This window comes from Danio rerio, chromosome 18 (assembly GCF_052040795.2).
Source record: "Danio rerio strain M-AB ecotype USA chromosome 18, GRCz13ab, whole genome shotgun sequence".
Lineage (NCBI taxonomy): Eukaryota > Metazoa > Chordata > Actinopteri > Cypriniformes > Danionidae > Danio > Danio rerio.
In genome coordinates this window covers 15,212,763-15,233,394 of record NC_141038.1, presented here as the reverse complement: position 1 = coordinate 15,233,394, position 20,632 = coordinate 15,212,763, and the positions used below count along the sequence as shown (strand labels likewise).

The window sequence follows — 20,632 nt, the reverse complement described above, 5'->3', positions numbered from 1 at the left end:
CAATGAGCATGTGTTGAAACAATTTATTCAATTGTGTGTGTCCCCACTCCCCCACACACACACACTTTTCAAAACCAAAGCCACACCACTGAACACATGTCACATGTAGATGTATATAGAAGCAGGCTGGGAATAAGTCAGTCTCATCAGACTCCCAATGGACCTCTCTGTATTTTCTGCTGTTTGCTGAAGTATAGTAATCCATGTGCAATACAGAGGGGTTGTTCTGTCAGTGGGTGAAATTGCAATATAATTCAGCCCTTGCATTCAACACTAGAATAAAGACCTCAAAAAATGGCACACACCATGGTTTATTCACTGCGCCACAGTAATCTAGCACTTTTATTTCGCTGTGGAATAACCCTCAGCCCACGCTGAGACACAGCCACAAAAAGAAAGTGAACAGGAAGAGCCGCAAACATTTGATTCCTGCTGCAAACACACATTTCCAAAACAAATTATTTTCCTCCAACAATCCTTTTCAGTTTTTTTTATCTTTCTCACTGAATGGTAAAACAGCACCCAACTATTGTATTAAAAAAACAGGGCTGTACTGATGGCATCACCTCAAAGCCCAACAACACAGATATTCTGCAAAAATCTACAGTGTCTCCCCCGAGACATCCATATATACAGGCTGGTACTGTGATAATAAAATGGAAAGAAGCACAACTAGGGCAAAACTCACATATCTCAAGCTTGCAAATCAAATATGATGTGCAAATCGTGTTTGTTTTTTGTCTTTCCTTTTTTCTCCCCGCATGCTTACATTTTTGACCTATCTGTGGTCTCTGAGGTCTGTGAAATTTTAGAGATCGGAATACAAATCCATGCCAAACAACGAAGCCTGCATAAATAAATCAAAAACAATGTCATATACAATTTAATATATTCCAGGTATTAGGTATTTTCAAAGAATACGGGACATGGTTATTGCTCAAAACACATTCAGGTCTGTTTGGAGCCAGAAAAGATACCTATATTTCATTTATTTTCTAAATTCATACCTTTACTACAGTATGCATAAACAACATTTCACTATTTTACTAAAGTTACACATACTGTACTGTATTTCATTCATGGATGGATGGATGGATGAAATAAATGGATGGATGGATGGATGGATGATATAAATGGATGGATGGATGGATGAAATAAATGGATGGATGGATGGATTCATTTATTCATTCATTCATTCATTCAACCATTTGTTCATTTATCAGTTTGTTAATTCATTCAATGTAGAAAAAGAATGTTACACACTATGAAGTAACATCAGCGTATTTGTGAAATATATTCAACACATTTTGTGGCTGATTTTTGTACATATTTTGATAAACATGTATATGTGCATTACATCTACTGACAAACAATTGCAGCATTGGTCACTTTTTTAATGCAAAATAAATTGAAATAAACTACCTTCATTGTAATAGGCTTATACAGGTAATTCTCAGATTATATTTTCCCCAGCAGACACAACTTCATAAAATGTTAATCTTAGGTTAGATTTAAATCGCCAGTGTTTACGGACAATGTTATTTTGATGTCCAATAACGACGTGATATAACAATGATGTTTGGTTGATTTTAGTTTGTGTTGGAAAGTGACCAAAATCCAATGTCGAGCCAACATCTTAAACCAGTGCATATTGACGTCAAATACTGACATCTATTCAACAGGTATTGCAACCAAAATCCATCATCTGATAGATGCATATTGGTAACATCCATAAAACATCTAGCTGTAACATCATTAGACATTGATACTTGTTTGATTTTAGGTTGCATTGGCAAGTAATGAAAATGCAACATCTGTCCAATGTTGGACATTAATGTAAGCCTGATGTTGGATTCTGATATCAAACCGATTTTCATTTCCAAACAAAATGCAACGTCCTACGGCGTTTGGCATTGCTGTTTTATAAAATAGCAATTATTTAGGTTCAAATGGAATATTGTAAAAACTTTGGATTTCACTCAGATTTGCACACAGAGCATTGATAAATACAAGAGCATCTTTAAACCCAAAGATATTCTAGCACTTTTGCAGTTTTTGATTCCAACATTTCTTGTTTTAAATAAATGTCTAAAATTGAGTTTTTAAACAACAATTTCAAGTTTGCTACCAATTCAAACTTTAAAGCTTTTTTATTATGATTACATTTACACCAAACTGTGTTAAATGATGAAATCTTAACTTGTTACCAGTTTTGTCAATGAGTCTAAAGAACAACGGCATTTTAGGGCCTGAAAATTCAAACATTTTAATTTTGCTCTCTAATTTTTAGTCACAAGGAAGAATTCACTTTTCTCCAACTTTTTTCCCCATTTTCAGTCCATGTACATTACTATTAGTTAAATAATCCACAACTTTAACTTTAAAATTTTTACTTTGATTAACAAAATGTATGAAATGTATAAAATCATATTAGCATATTAGAATTTTAGTTGTAAAATTCTAAAGTAAAAAACCTATGCATAAATATCGCCCCATGCCTCATTTTTTTATTAATTCAGCAGAACATTAAAACTCACAGCAAACTTAGCTTAAAAGCCGAAGAACTGAAGGTAGCACTGTCACACCTACACTTTCAACACCACAAAAATATGCTTAACAACCAAGACTGTGCTCAATTAGTGTATAAATAGATGGTCTTACCTTTCCAATTAACCTGGGAAATGGAGCTCGCTGGTTCTCTGGGATGAACATGGGAGGCACTATCAAAGATCTTTTAGATCGGTATGACATCGTGTCTGACAGACCCAGGATCTCCTAAATCACAGAACAAACAGGAAAGTTCAAATGTGTTAAGGGTTTCTTCAGAAATACAATCGATACTAATTGCCAAATATAAGCCATATTAGTAGGCAATATCACATTTACCTGACTGTTTTATTCAAATAAACATCTAGTACACTTATTACTGGAACATCCATTGGGCTAAATGTCCTGCTTGAGAAGATGATTTTAATGGATCATAAATTACCCCTGGAGGGTTTTAACCTTCAACCTTTTAGTTGCCATTCCAGATCTCTAACCGCGACGCTATTATACAGCACATTAGTCCCATAATGCTATGAATATTTCATAAAATCAATGTAAATCCCTTCATGAAGGACACAACGAACTCATCCACTGCATTCTTCCATATAATGTTATTTAAAACAAATAAAAAACAGTCATAACGTTTGCAGAAATCTTATAGAAAACATAAGCCAGAACGTCAGCACAAATGTGTCCTTATATGAAAGTCATTAAAAATCCGTCATTATGGCAGATTGACACATTTTCAACCATTGCTTCCTCTTTTTTTGTAGAAGCTTAATTGAAAGCCACATCCCATTTTAACACCTGAGAAAATAATATCACAAATATTCATTCTAATGGTCTAAAAGTATTTGAATGGAGTCTGCGCCATAAAGAGGAAAAAGATGATAGAAAGGCGTACTGTGCAGTCAGCCTGTCATTATAGCAAAACATCGCTATTTCGTGTCATCCTGATGGGGTTTATTTTGTGATAATGACCACCAGACTGTACATTATCTTGCTTATTATGCGGCTACTCACCAAATAAGTGACATGAAATATTGATTTAGGTTGAAATAATTTTAGCAAACGCAATGGAAAGTGCACAGAGTGATATGAAAGACATTAAATTAACACTGTGTAGGAGATCGGTTGCCATGGACAACAGTCAATTATATAGTTTAGTGGTCGTTATGCTTAAGTATTTGACCGCAGAATGTCCCAATCAGAATCAGCCAATATAAAGATGTAAAATATGCAATCTGAGCCACAGATCTCATCCTACCAAAAGTGTATAACTGCAATAAATGTGTGTGTGTGTGTGTGTGTGTGTGTGTGTGTGTGTGTGTGTGTGTGTGTGTGTGTGTGTGTGTGTGTGTGTGTGTGTGTGTGTGTGTGTGTGTGTTTGTGTGTGTGTGTGTGTGTGTGTTTTCTGTGGGTTCAGGCTTCCATGTGATGATTGCTGAAGTTTATTAGCATCTCAATTCAATAACGTAGCTAATCAGCCTCTCTCATGTTACCCGCTCTGATCCGTTCTTTCTTCCCCATCATTCTGTTCTATTCTCTTTCCTTTGTCAACACTGTTGCAATTAGAGCCCCTAAGGGCAATTAGATGGCAGCACAAATTATATTTGTCACTCAGCATTGACAGCAACGGGTAAAACGGAATATATTAGCATGGTGGCAGCGACCCATGTGCGATCCCATTGGCCCTAAACGGACATGTGGCACAAGTAAATGGTTCTGTAATGTCTTTGGATGAACAGAGAGAGTGCTTTCTGCAAAATCAGTGGGTTTAGCTACAGTAGTTAGCTAGGATTAAGCTAGTTAGAAAGGACAAATGAGTCCCTGCTCTGCAAGGTGCTGGAACTGCAGCTTCTGTACCAACTTCAGCATCACAAAAAAGTGCAACAAATTGAGGTTGGCAAATTTGATTTGTTCATTTATTGATTGATTGATTGATTGATTGATTTGTTTATTATCTTATACTAATATTTGGCTTTATTTGATGGAGCGGAAAACACAATAAATAATTTAAAAGCAAAGTAGTAAAGTAATTTTGTTTTTAAATATTAACTGTTATTACATAAAATTTGAAGACTTTAAAAAAAAAACAATAACAAAAAAACATGTCATAACATAATAAATGTCAGAACATTTATAACACATTTTATGTTTACATCTGTGTTTTTTTCCACAAGGGTTATTGATAAAAAATAGATATTTTAAAAAAATATAAAAACAATAAAACAAGAAATAGGCTCCAAATGTATCAACAATCCAAGTAACAAAATATATTTTGCATAGTGTCTGACATTTAAAGGATACAAGCTCATCGTCAGATAAATTTAAATACATTAATGTGTCCTTCTTTATTACAGATGTAATACTGAGAACACGGTTTCTTCATGTGTAGTGCTGCAATTTGTCATGTGCAGTCACGCACATTGCTGCAGCAGCGAAGGCCACCTTTTCATAAAATAAATAAAAATAAAAATTGTGCTTCATGCAATAGCCACCAGTTGGCGCAAGGAACAACCGCTTTTCCATTGATGACCCAGTACGAGTGAACGCTCCCCAGATCAAAATATCCTGCCTAGGGGTGCGTTTAATATATAGGATATATAGCATAGCTACTGGTCAGTTTAGGATATTCTAGAAAACATCTTATAGGCTAGGGGTTTTATTATTATTACTATTATTATTATTTTTTAATGGAAACATAAGATCTTAAGATCGCCCTTATGTTTCCATTTTAAATTTAAAGGAGTTGCATAAAATAATAAAGCATTAATAAGTTATATTTCTTTGCTGCGTCCTCCTTGATGTTTCAGTAACGCATAATCTTTACACCATATTAAAGACACAGCAGCCAGTAGCTTTTAGTTGTCGAGAGTTTGTTTTCACATTTAATAGGTGTGTTTGTGCATGAAATGTGCACGTTTAGATGTATGCATTTGTGTGTGAGAGACCGGTTAAAGGCTCCATTGAAGCAGCAAGCGGCTGCGGCTTACTTTCTTTTTCTTTCTTTCTTTCTTTCTTTCTTTCTTTCTTTCTTTCTTTCTTTCTTTCTTTCTTTCTTTCTTTCTTTCTTTCTTTCTTTCTTTCTTTCTTTCTTTCTTTCTTTCTTTCTTTCTTTCTTTCTTTTGGAGATAATGAATGCATATTTGTATTCACAAAAAATACCAGAAAAACATAAAACTTTATAAATCACGTATCCACTTTTGTAGACTCAACACAATTTCATAAATCTAGATAAAATATATTGAAATATTGAAATCATTTAAAGATATACAATTATCAGATTTAATAAATATAAATAAATAAACCAATATAAAACAAACAAAAGCTATAGCAATTTAGGTTTACAGTGTAATATAAATAAATTAAACCATTTTAAGCCATTATTAACTTTAAAGGCCTATTTAAAAAAAGATATTTTAGATATTTTCTGTAACCTCAAAGAAATGTTTTTGTTTTTCTATAACATGGTAAAATAAAAAATAAAAATGAAATCCACATATCACATGATCTGACATAATATTTTAATAATTATGTTTTAATATTTTAAACAAAATATTTTAAGATAAAAAGGAAACAAAATTTAAAGAATCTCTTGTAAATAAATAAACACTTAAGATTTTGTAAATTATTTATTTTGATGCTTTGGACATTGCATCTCTGCTGATGTAAGTAAATGAATAATTAAGTGGATAAACAATGGTTCTTTGAAAAGTTGTATATCTTCTTAAACTGTGATCTTGTAAAATGATTATGTTTATTTTTTCTGTTAAATCTTGCATTTTAAATAAATCAATATAAATGCTGACATTTTTACCAATTCTGAACAAGTGGGTGGGAAATTCTCCCAAATTTTTTTTACACGAACAGTGAACAGTTTTGTACTTGTCAAGCAACTGCCATTGAGATGAATGGGGATGCTAATGTGTAGATTTCCCTAGACATAACCATCCAACAAGCATTATTCAAATCCATTTCAATGTTCAGTCTTACAAAACTAACATACACTCTGAGCTGATTGCAGTACAGTAGTGAAATATGAATTTCCGATCAGAGAAATAAAATAAAAGTACATTAGCAAATCACATTAGAACATAAATGGCCCATCATGATCTGCACGGAAAGAAGATCCCATTTGTGAAATGGATCCATCACACCTCCACTATCTCTAGGAACAGCCTGGGCTATTAATATGAGAAAGAGCGTTCAAAAAGCCATCAAGATTGATGGGTGACATTTTTTTGCAAGAATGAAAAATGTTTTAAAAATCCCCAAGGATCAATCCTAATAGTATTGCAATTTGAAAGAAATCAGTTCTTGAAATGAATTATTACGGGCTCCTGTTGTTTTGATATCATTAGCAGATAGATTCCACTGTTTCTCTCTAAAAAAAAATACTCTCTTTATTGAGGGAATTACTTTCAACATCCTGCTGTCACGAGCAAAAGAACGCCATTAAACACAGAAATGAATTCGATTATCAAAGCAAATGTGGTATTAACAGTCATAATATGCTTTATAGTGAACAGAGATATCTCTGTTTGGACAAAAATGCCTGTTTTGCTTCACATAAGCAGACTTTCAGCTGGCAGCATGTTGCCACACAGATCCCAGCATGCATCTGTACTCATTACAACAGTGAACCTACCCAGGCTGCATTACGATTCAGAACGAAGAGAAGGAACAAAAATGTCACCTACAGTAGGAAACAGCAGATACAGTGACTACATAGTTTGCAGATACCAAAAAAGCACCACTAAAAAGGCTCTTTATTGTCAATCTAGTCATTTTTATGTTTCTATTTCGGTTTGTTTGCTCCAAACAAGTTCCCTCCACAGACAGAGAGATACCCTTGACAAGCCATTTATTGTGTCCTACTCTTATGTCATTTTTTGTTGGGCGGGGAATGGTTTGGGATGCGGTCACAAACTTTGCATTTACATCGGAAGCACGGCGCGTTCTGTCCTTGCTGGATGTCTTTGGTCGGGCGTAGCAGTGGTGGAGTGATAGGGGAATGGAGTGAGAGGCTAGAGTCGGAGCTGCTGGAGCCCACAGGCTGTCAGGATGACGGAGCGTATAAAGGTGGAATGGAACGAAGGGAATGAAGTCATTTGTTTGCTTCCCACTGACACAGCATTCATGGCCAGGTAATGCGCGCATCATCATAACCTGGCGTATGTAATATTCACGTCTCAGAACACAAACGCACAGTATTTTGAAGGTGGCTTATTCAAGGGAAATCATTACCAGTTTCAAGTGGTTATGGGTTTGAATTTTGGTGTCTGCATTACATGGATTTCATAAAACATAATTTTTCAGCATCACATGGTAAGCATATTAGAGGCAAGCAAAGAACCTACTTTAACATTCTGATTAAATTGTGTGGAAATAACATATTGAAATATGGGTGAAAAAATGTTCAACCGACCACACACAGTTGAAGGTATGTGTATGTGTAACCAGAGAATCATTTTGTATACAATTTCAAATATTCCCAGACTGAGAAGTCACAGTACGTCCCATAATTTATTTCGGAAAAACCTTAATAAAAATTGTTTTTAATAAAAAACACGAGAGGGCAACACGGTGGCTTAGTGGTTAGCACTGTCGCCTCACAGCAAGAAGGGCGCTGGTTTGACTCCAGGCTGGACCAGTAGGCTTTTCTGTCTGGAATTTGTACGTTCTCCTCATACGTTTCCTCCGGTGCTCCGGTTTTCCCCGCAGTCCAAAGACATGTGCTATAGGTAAATTGAATAAAGTAAATTGGCCATACGCTTATTTCTTGCAGCCACCATTTTAAAAAAACAAAAGCGAGGCTACAGTGGAAAGAAACTGGAAGTAGATCAGCACTGTAAACAAAATGCAGATATGGTGTAAACATCAATTTAATATCATTCAGTTAAGTTTAATTTAAACAATTCAAAGCATATTAGGCATTAAACAAAATTATAATTTCTTTAAGAGTGTTTAAGAGGGTTCAGTTCATGGCACCAGGTAAACACCATGAGTATGCTTCCCTGCTTCAGTCTATGTAACCCAATGAGCGATTAAACAACCATTGCAAACAATGCAGTGCTCTGTAGCACACCCACGTTGTTGTCTGTAATAGAGTTGTCCCGGTACTGAAATTTTAAAAAAGGCCATTTCCTGTTAAAATTTAAGCGTCGTTGAGCACGTTCTAAAACACTGCTGATTTGCCGTAGTGTTCACCAGGGGCCAACAAAAATCACAGTGATTTGATGTGAAGGTTGTCAGTTCACTGCTCTTCATCAAGTGCAAACTCAAATACAGAGACACTGGAGCGTTTTAAAGGGAAGATCAGTCGTTTGCTCGTCTGTGTTTGTTTGCACTCGGTAAACATAGGTGAAGTGCAGTGAACTGGTGACCTTCTCTGACAATCACAGTCATTTCTCTTGAGCATTGGTGAATACTATGGTAAATCAGCTGTGTTTAAGAGTGCTTAAATGTAAGAAGGAAATGGCCGTGTTTTTTTATTATTATAATTATTTCAGTCTAATATTGTGAAAGAATCATGTACACAACGTTCCTATGTGACTCCAAATGATACTCCCTGGTTTTTTCCCACCACAGCCTCGATTTCACTTTTAAAAAGGCGGCTGCTTGAAATCATTCTATAGTGTTTGTGTATGAATGAGTGTGTATGGATGTTTTACAGTACTGGGTTGCAGCTGGAAGGGCATCCGCTGTATAAAACATATGCCAGATACGTTGAATAAAAATAAATTATTTAATTAAGTTTTAATAATAAATAATAATTAAATTTAGAAATAATGACATTAAATAATTGAATATCTACTGTAAAATAAAATAAAATGTCATATATTATTTGCGTACAGCGTCTTCCAGTTCAAGCCAATATACAGCATCTACACACAGCCATTAAAGTGGAGTAGACCAACATTCCACAGGCCACAACCAACAAACTGACTGACTCTATGAAAAAGAAAAGTTTATTTTTTATATATATTATATATTTTTTGTTGAGTAAGCACAAAAACACCTCAAAATGTCATACTCACCCATCAAGGTAAAATACAAATATCAAATTCACACAAAATGATTAAAAAAAATTTATAAAATGATTAAATAATTACTATTATAAAATAATTCAGTAGTCCTTTAAGCATCATTAAAGCAAGCATACCTTTTCTTGGAACACAAAAGATCTGTACCTTAGCATTCTTCTTTTTTAACAGAAAAGGGTACGCAAATGAAACACAGTCTTTCTGTCTTCAAGATGTCAGCATTATCATTGTCATTACCAACTTGTATCATCACCAGAGACTACTTTAAACTCACTGTCGGGCATTCTGTCTCTGTATTGACATTTATAACAGCTGCCAAAAACATCCTATCAGTCCCTAGGTATAGGCTTCACCTTGGCTGAGTGCACATTTCCATGAGAAAGTAACCAACATGTCCTCATCATAAAGGGAGTTCATGCTATTCTCATCCACTACATAAGAGGCACAAGTGACGGAGTGACGGGTATTACACAGAAGATGAAACATCTCCGTCAACTCCTTGACTCACCGCAGTGAGCGATGGAGAGAAAGACTGATGCAACTTTAAGAACCTTCTCAGTTGGAAAAATGAAGGTCTATGTTGGGGTTATTGATGTACTCCTTTGCCACTCTCCCCTCACTGCGTTCTCAAGGACAGAAAATGCACCTTTGAGAACTGAGAGTAAGGCCTGTTGTATGCATTTGCAATGCCTTTCCTCTGCCAGTGATGAACACTGTTGGCTAGAGCGTGCTGACATGCCAAAAGAAGATAGTCATGAATCTTTAATGTTTCCTGTTCATAAATTACAGAGGTACAATCATCCCTGCCGTGGCTTTCTCCGCTCTGTGAGCTAGTTTGAGCTCTCATTAATAACTGAAACAGGGCGGCTTAAAGATTAGCGGCATACGAATCCCAGCCGTTGAGTACATTGCACCGCTAAGCATGCATTGAGGATTATGCTTTTTGAAATTCTTCCCACCATTTAGCAAATAAATTATGTGCGTTAAGCAGTTTTAATATGTTTTAGCTTTTTTTTTTCAATGCCTGCAATCATCTGACGGCTCATGGTTAGCTCCTTGTGAGGAACTGAACCAGCACATTTTCAGTTAACAGGTCTAAGCCTCAACCATTACGCCGCAACATTTGGCCTTTCAGGTTAAAACTGCAACGCAAGCAACTTTAACAGCAGAAAATAAGTTGCTGGATTATGAGGACACAAGTTCAAGCATGAAAAATATAAAGTAAAAAAGATAAATAAAAGAAATCTAATAAAAATAAAAGAAGATAAAAGAAATCTATACACATCAAGGTTAAAAAAATATGTTAGATCAACATACATCATGAATAAAATAAAATAAAATAAAATTAAATTAATATGTTAGACCTACACACATCATGGATAAATTAAATTAAATTAAATTAAATTAAATTAAATTAAATTAAATTAAATTAAATTAAATTAAATTAAATTAAATTAATTAAACTTCAAACAGAATGACAAAACATACTGTCAATTAAATTATTAATTAAACTAACGTATTAATTAAATAATGCATATGTTAAACACAAATAAACAAGCTACAAAATAAAATGAGGTTTTATTTATAAAATGAGGTATTACACATTCACAACACAATATTAGATTGTGTTAGAAAGTCACACATTCTGCATCAGTAGGTTTTTTTCCCCATCTCAAAGGCTTCTGTGACTTTCCTTGAAAACTGGTGAAAAACAAATAAGCAAGGGTGTCTCATTAGACAGAGGTGACGAAGACATGGTGAGTGTTTCTCAACCACAGCACTGACTGTTTTTGTTTTTCAGAGGGGATCATTGTAATGATGGCTATTTTAGAAACATTTTTGCTACTGCTAATGGTGTGGCTTTGAAGAAAGGGTACTTGAGTCTTATCAGTTGTGTCAGGGGTGACAAAAAAGGCTGCTTTTTAATACCTAAAATAAATAAATAAATGAATGATAGCATTCCCAATCATCTGAAGGGCAGGTGAACAATCTCTAAAATTTCATCACTATGGAGACACAAGAAAATGATGGCCTGACATGCTAACATTGCTGATTTGATGATGGCACTACAATAGCACAATCAGCAGTTTTCCCACTAATGCCAATCCTAATCTGTGATGTCAAGGTGACAAAAAAGAAAAAATGCATGTCACATTTCTAATTAATTTGCCATTATATAAATCAATCTATAATCAATTCTATCAGTCAGTTTAATCAGTCAATCTATCAATCCCAGGTTCTTTATGGATATGTACCCCTGTATACATTTCTGGAGAGCATGAAATGCGTCCCAAGAGGTATGTTCCTTTGCAGTTTTTGCTTTTCACAAACCCACCAGTGAATCTGTCATTTGTGTCTGCTTTTCTTGCGTAAAGACACCAGAGGCCGCTATCGACTGATTGACTAACTGACCGACCAATCGCCCATACCCTTCCCTAAACCCAACCGAAAGTGTTTTCAAAAGCATGAAATCATGGACGCTTGATTTTTACCATGTTTTCAGATCTTACCACATTCTCACCCTGTTATTAACTTGTTTATAACATTTTTTTCATTTTGTTTTAGTTTTACCTGCTTTCTGGAACCGTTCTTCGCCAGACTCGAACCCTGTTGTCGCATCATACCGCCCTGTAGTGTTTATTTTAAATATAAAATACAGCAATACGTACCTTTGGCTACAAAATTTGTACTCTCCAGAAATCTATACGAGGCTACGTATTCACAATCAGCATGTGTTGGCAATCTTCCAGCAGATACTAACTGACCATGACTACTAACCAGCCAAGACAAGTCCCTTTGGTCCTATTATGTCTTAATTAGAGTTGTCTTTTTGCACTTCTTTGGGATTGGTTTCCCTCAACTTTTCTTTCCTCTACGATTGTGTTGCTTGTGTGTCTGGGCTAAAAACACGTATGCATTTAAACACACCACAAAGACTAGAGCCGATGAACATCAAGCAGGAAAGGTTTGCTGCTGCATGAGAGTTAGTAAGTCGTGTTTTTTCATCATACAGAAATTGAAAATAGCAGCATTTATACAACAAAATCTGATGAGACATCTGAACTGTCTAAGCTAACAGTGTAATAGACTGGATGACCAACAATTTCCTTCTATTAATATTAGATAAAACAAAAGTATTAGTTGTCAGACCAGCTTTCTGTTTGTGCCATCTTTACTTCTTTGCTCACTTTCATCACATTTGCATTGTTTTCAAGCATGGGTCATTCTGCTAAAATGATCAGCTCATTAGATCAATCTGGTTTCAGTGTCAACAAATATCAATATAAGACATGGACTACACTGAAATAAAAACAGTGCTCAATGTTATCCCACTTCCTAAACCAGGGAACTCAGGAAACTTCCAAAGAGCTCTCGAAATAATTTTTCAAATTTCAAAAAGTTGTTAAAATTCCTAATTATACCATCATTGATTGTTTTTCAGCAAAGTGAAAAAGGTTAAGAAGCACATCGACAATCTTTCCAGTCTTGTTATCAGTCAAGGAAAGGCTAAAATGTGTTCAAAACCCTCAATTTGTTATACCATAGTCATCAAATCTCATCATTAATCAGGACTCAGGGTGGGCAGAGGCACCGCGTCCTTGTCAAATCTGCCATTCTGTTTCTGACTGCCATATTGGGGTGCATCATTACTCATTTCTGACTTCTCATTTATCCAGACGGAGAGAGGAGTAAGAGTGCCAGACAGAAAACCTGCAGGTTTGCAATGCAGATTCTCTGACGGTAGTGATTCATTCAAAATGTCCTGTTTAACTCTACATTCTAAAAAGTACTACGGAGGTAGAAAAGCATAGCTGAATATCACCTAAAATCTGCTCTGTATCCGTTGTAGACATTAAGAGACACGTCTATTAGCATTAGTGTATACATGAAACAAAACACTTCCCAAAAAGACACTGTAATTTAAAACAGCATTTATGCTCATATTAGTCTGTCTTTTTTTCCTTATCCCGAGGTTCACATAATCTTGGATCCCGGCCTTTCAGTGGTTCTTTGGCTAGGGTCAGACGGATTAGGGATTAGATTCACGTTATTTGGTAACCAAAGTAAGTCTCTCATATAATATATCTATTAAAAGACAGAAAATATTATTGTACAACTGCATTGTACATAAATCAGATGAACATTTTCATATTAGTCAATAATATTATTGTAATTAATTTAAAATCTGAATAAATATAGATTTACACACATTTACTCAAGTAAATAAACAGAATTAATGATGGGCTAAAAATCTGCAGAAAATTTGCCGAATTCTGTGCATGCAGATTCTGTGTGGGCCTATGACTTAGGTGGATCGTACTTTAACAGTGATATTTGTATATGATTGAAATGAATTATTTTTGGTTTACACAAAAATTACACAAGTATTCTACCACTATTCTCTTGTCTTTTTGATGTGTTGGAATGTCTCCACAATCTGAAATACTGTTATGGCTTTTTCTTAATCTATTTTAAGCCGCTCTAACAATATACATTGCAAAAGTGCTATATAAATATAATTGACTTTATTTATATAGCAGAAAGTCCTTAAACGTTTCTGTTAAATAACAGCCCCTCATAGCTTGTGAAACTAAGCAAATACATTGTTTAAGCTATTAAAAATTGCAATGAAAGCAATGTTAAAGGTGCAGTAAGCAATATTTGGAAAAATCCATTTGACCACAATGTTGGACCAAATATCAAAACACTAAACTATTGTTTTTATAGAAAGAAAAGGGAAGAAGTCTTGTTGAGTTATAAGCATGCTTGTTTCGGTCCTTTCAAATGTCAATTCCTTGACAACATTTGTTTAGTCCACCTTTAAACTTTACAAAGTTCAAAGATTGTATAATGCACTTCAAAAATATGAACAAAATAAAGAAAACACCCATTAATCACGGGCGAGGCAGTGGCGCAGTAGGTAGTACTGTCGCCTCACAGCAAGAAGGTCGCTTGGTCGTTGGTTCGAACCTCGGCTCAGTTGGTGTTTCTGTGTGGACTTTGCATGTTCTCCCTGCCTTCGGGTGCTCCGGTTTCCCCCAAAGACAGGTGATTTTGGTAGGCTAAATTGTCCGTAGTGTGTGTGTGAATGTGTGTGTAGATGTTTCCCAGGCTGGAAGGGCATCTGCTGCGTAAAAACTTGCTGGATAAGTTGGCGGTTCATTCCGCTGTGGCGACCCCGGATTAATAAAGTGACGAAGCCAAAAAGAAAATGAAATGAAATGGAACCCATCAATCACAAATGGTATGATCATCAGCGATCGAGCAGTTGCAGATTGCTGAAGAACTAAAATTCGCCCACTGAACCAAACTACAACACCCAAAACTATTTGCACTCATCACTCCTGCCACAGCTGACAATCATTTGAACAAACAGACACACACACACACACACACAGCTGAAACTCATAATCATTATTATCTGGACTATTTAAACCACTCACTTTCTCATACACGTCGAGTCTTGTTTCTCCCACAAACTTTACAAATTGGTTTTCCCTGTTTGTCTTGTCGTGTTTTTATCCTAGTCTTGTTTACCATTTTGATTCTTTGCCGCCTAGCCAGACATTTGCCTGTATTTTGGATTACTTTTATGCTCCTGTTTGGTCCTGTTTTGACCATTGCCTTTACAACTTCTTTTTAATAAACTGCATGTTCGTTGTGCATCTTTCGTCTCATTACAGAAATCTTTTAGAAACTATTAATTAACTTTAACAATCAACGTCATTTTTAAAATAATATTGGCAAGCAGTGCAAATGTCATACTTTCCAGATAGTATTAGACCTATAAAATTACCTTCCCCATATTTTCTTTTTTCTTTTACATAAAAATGTCCCTCCCAAAGTTCAAGACATGAACCAACAGCCTAAAACAGCTATGAAAATCACAAAATTATCTTTCAAATACTTCAAAAATATACAATGACTTTACATTACTTAGGCCAAGGCTAAAAACATCAGAGTTTCCAATAAACTAGAAACAGCAATAAACAAGAGAGAATCACCATCTGTAACCTGGTGACCAGTTTACCCTCTGCTTTAAAATAAATGAAAAATGTTTGTGAACTTTAAACTCAATATATTTTTCCTCCAATCATTCCACTTTTTTCTCTCCGAATTACAAACTGAAAACTATAAAATGTCAAGGTCTTCCAAATTCACAGCCATTATTCATTTATTTATTGCACTCCATTTTGTGGTCTCACAAAGAAAGCGTGTCTCATTTACACACAGAAATGCCAGAGAGAAAAACAAATCATGAAATGAAATCGTATATTGATCTTGTAAAATACTGAATTATCGCATGAATTCTCCCTTTTCTGATAAGGCTTCACCCTTCACCCTTGCTGTCCTTTTAAGGTGCTACAATTACATCACGTCAGCCTCTAGGGAAGATAGAGGCCTTTTTCCATTTCCACTCGCACTTATCAATAATCAAAATCCAATATAATGGGCATTGAGTCAAATATGGCATCAATAAGAAGTGCTTCCCTTCGGCATTTACAAGCTGATGCTAGATTTTCTGCCGGGGAACAAAGCAGTGGGTTGGGGCGAGGTTTATTTTTTTGAAGGCTTAGTCTGACTGTGATTACAGGATGTATGATCTATAATGACCCTGCTTCCAGCGCTCGCCTCAACCTCTTCACACAAGCTCTCTCGAACACCAATCACTTCTGTGTATCTCATCTGAGAGTGTAAGTCTGAGTATATAATCTCAAAAGAGGTGGGGGTGCTTTTCATTGACTGCGGCACTACAGTATATGCAATATAATACAGTTGCAACCGAAATGTTGCTATAAGGCAATTCTGGACTGTGTATTCATTCAGTCATTCATTTTCCTTCGGCTTAGTCCCTTTATTTATCAGGGGTCGCCACAGTGGAATGAACCACCAACTAATTTAGCAAATGTTTTACGCAGCGAATTCTGTTCCAGCTGCAACCCATTACTGGGAAACACTCATACACTCTCACACTCCTACACTACTGCCAATTTAGCTTATTCAATTCACCTATAGCAAATGTCTATGGACTGTGTGAGAAACTGGAGCAGCCGGAGCAAACCAAACATGGAGAGAACGTGCAAATTCCACACAGAAACGCCAACTGACCCAGCTGGGGCTTGAACCAGCGACCTTTATGCTGTGAGGCAACAGTGATTACCACTGAGTCACTGCGCCACCCTGGAATGTGCATATATACTGTAAACCTGTGTGTGCAAGTACAGATATAATAAATAAAGCACTTGATGAGTTGTTTATTTCTCAATTTTTGCATAAAATAACAAAAGGTAGCATGTTGTCAAACAAGTTTATAAAAATATTGTAACGAGGCAATTAATGTTTTAAAAAAAATAAGAAGTCGATATTTGGTGTAATAAATATGCATGATTTTCAGTAGTTTTGACCAATTGTCATTTTCTGAAGAAAAAAAAAAATAGAGAAAAGGAAATAAAACATGAATATTAAATGCTTAAAATGACAATAATACTATAACATTAGGACAATAATTATAATTAAAATTGGGAAGAAATGTTATCAGACCCTCATGAGTTAAACAGATAATAAAATATTTACTTATTAGCTGGTACTTATTTATTTATTTATTATTTAAGTTATTTATTTATTAACTTATTTAGTATACATTATAATATGTTTTATTATGCATTAATAGGAGCTACAAGTGGTCAGATTTATTCAAAATAAGTATTTTACACAATTTCACATATTGTTTTTATGTGTTGAAAAAAAACAAGCCCTTTTGAGAATTAAAAAAGCCCAAGGAGAGCAATTTTTTTTCCTGTTTAAAAAAAGAAAAAGTAAATGTCTGACACAGGTCTCCTGTGAATAAAATACGTGTCCGTCCTCACAGAGACCATGACAGAATATGATGGGTAAATTCCAGTCAGCGTTAGAATCTGTCAATATGATTGCAGCAAAGACACTCTGACTGATGCAAACATCTAGTTCTGAGAGAAGAGAATCAGGGATATTCAGGCATCCAATGTCTCCAGCATAGAGCACCATTTAAAATGACAAGGCTGACGACTTCAGGAGACATTTAACAAAATCACACACACATAAAATCTACGCACTGTAAACATCTTACCCTGAGTGTCTGAGGAGATCTGGACGGTGCTCCTATAATAGTGATCTGTGCCATATCGTCAACGTGGATGTTCACACCATGGACAAACATGAAGTCTCCGCTGTCAATCACATCTCTTCTAGGAACCAGATTCAGGTTTTCATCTAGTAGGAAGTTTGGGTTTGATACTTCAAACTCCACATCCTCATTCCCAGCACAGTCATCAAACACCACTGAATAAGAGAAAGGAGAGAATTAAAAACCAATCAATCAATCAATTAACCAATCAATCAATCAGTCAATCAATGAAATCAATCAACATCATTGAAGAAAATATGAATACTCTATGAATGAATGAATGAAACAATCAACGAATGAACAAAGAATAAACAAAAACAAATAAATCAATCAATCAAAATCACTGAAAAAGGAAATGTAAGCGTATTTGATGAATGAATGAATGAATGAATGAATGAATGAATGAATGAAAAAAGTAATAAATTAACTAACCAATCAATCAGTCAATGAACAAACAAACAAATGAACAAGCAAATAAACATACATACAAACATACTTATGAACAATCAATCAACATCACTGAAGGAAATATAAGAGTATTTGATTAATGAATGAATGAGTCAATCAATGAATCAAAAAAAAAATCAATTAATCAACAACAAAGAAACAAATGATTGAACACATAAAAAGGTACATACGAACGAAGGAATAAATAAATCAATTGATCGATCAACATCATTGAAGAAGGAAATAAAAAGTATTTGATGATTTAAAAAATGAATGAATGAATGAATGAATGAATCAATCAATCAATCAATCAATCAATCAACGAATCAATCAATCAACCAATCAATCAAAGAAAAAACAAATGAATGAACAAACAAACAACTAAACAATTGAACGTAAAAACATACAAACATACATACAAACAAACGAATCAATGGACATTACTGAAGGAAATACTCTAAAAAAAGAGTAATTGATGAATGAATGAATCAATCAATCTATTAACAAATGAACAAACAAACATACAAACTTACATACAAACATACACATGAACGAACAAATGAACAAATTAATCGATCGATCAACATCACTAAAGAAGAAAATATAAGAGTATTTGATGAATGAATCAATGAATCAATCAATCGATCAATCAACGAACAAACAAACAAACAAATGAATAAACGAACAAACAAACGAATGAACAAATATACAATCACTCACATCAACATTTACACCAGGAAAATATAAGAATAACAGGTCAAGGAATTAATCAATCAACCAATTAAAACATTAGATAGATAGAATGGATAGATTTTAAATTTGTTTATGCATGCCACAAAAAATATTGATCACAAAATATTTGTTGAGCATTTACGTAAAATAAAATTATTTAGCAAAACCATGAATGCATATACTGTATATCCCAACTTCGATACATCTATACTATACAACCTCATCATACAGAGGAAAGATAATGTCTACCAATACAATTTTTTTATGATTAGCATTATTAGCATTAACACATTCATTCACTTCGTCACCAAGCACCACTTTCACTGTAAAAACTGTCAAGAAAGGCTCTTCTGAGATGATCCATCCCTCACGATTGCTGACAAATGGACTTGATGACGAAAGAAACGTCCCTGAAAAGGTGACTACTATAAGCCTAAAGACTATGCCTCTCAGCGCTCATTCATCCATCAGCTAAATGCAGGTAAAATATAAAATACGTCTCTCGTCTGTGGATATTAGTGTGAAATAGAGAACTTTAACCCTCAATAAAATCGACCCCGCTTTCATCTTCACCAATCAGGTCTGACCGAGGCAGATACCGCAACATGGGGCCAGTTTATCCCCTCTGATCATGTCTGTTTCCATCTTATCTCCACGGCCCATACCCTGCCTGCGCTCTTTTTGTCCTCGGTGACATATTCCTCCTCCTATTTCCCTTCCCCATCTCTCTTCCACTCATCCATAACTCTTCTTTTCCTGCCGTTTACCAGGCTCTTTGACGCTCTAAGTTATGGTCCTGTATCACAAGGTGACCTGAGGAGAGGTAGATGTGAATCTAGGCAGTGGGGCCAAATTTAGAGTTATTTAGTAATGTAAAGGAGTTTATACTCTTCTTTATTTGGATAAATAAATAAATAAATAAATGCATTCACAAATAAACCAAAAAAAGTTACTATTTACATTGTTTACTTGTAAATTTTTACCATTACTTTTATTTAGTCTCAATACTTGTATATCCCTGGCTAGTTGACATTAACAATACAATAACATGATTTATTGAAAAAAGATTAAATAATTCATTAAAAACTGCACTTAACTTTTTAATAATTGTGTTTTTTATAAACAAACTGTTTATAGTATAACATTATTTTTGTTATATTATTCTTCTAGTGTGTCAAGAGGTGCGTTCGACTTCATGCAGCACTGCACACACCAATCAAAATCTGTCTTAAAACGAAGCATGTCAGTTAGAAATTTTGTCTGACTTGACACTGCACCGACGCCACAAGACGGTCACATGTGGTATCCAAGTACTGCGATAGCGCTCCGAGATCAATTGGCGGTCCCAGCCGATGCAGCATCTGAAGAGCCGGATTCACTGCATGACAACAACTATGTGTGTTTCGGGTTTATTATTGGACAACGTCCATGTCACAAATTTCCAAACAAACAATGGGGTATATGCACTGTTAGTGTTTTTCAGCCAACGATGAAATTCAGGTTAAGCTTAAATGTGACTATTTTCAATTTCATAAGATTCCCTTTTACAGCATTGATGTTTTAATGTATTACAATACATTCAGTTGAACAGATTTAACCATTCATTTAGTAAAACGAGATAATAGACCATGTAACTGCTAGTGCCATCAGGATCCGCAGAGCGCAGAAACTCCATTGAAAATACAGGGGTAAA

General features: G+C 35.0%; 1 protein-coding gene across 5 annotated transcripts in view; it reads right to left on the bottom strand.

Moving 5' to 3' along the window:
- cdh13 (cadherin 13, H-cadherin (heart)) overlaps positions 1–20,632 on the bottom strand; it is a 618,570-nt gene that overhangs the window by 305,595 nt on the left and 292,343 nt on the right. For all 5 annotated transcript variants that reach the window (XM_087293013.1, XM_087293012.1, XM_087293014.1 and 2 more), the window contains 2 exons: positions 17,704–17,915; positions 2,662–2,775 (listed from right to left, as the gene is read on the bottom strand). In XM_087293013.1, the coding sequence (XP_087149139.1) occupies positions 2,662–2,775; positions 17,704–17,793 (204 nt within the window). In that variant the 5' untranslated portion in view covers positions 17,794–17,915. The remainder of the gene's footprint in view (positions 1–2,661; positions 2,776–17,703; positions 17,916–20,632) is intronic.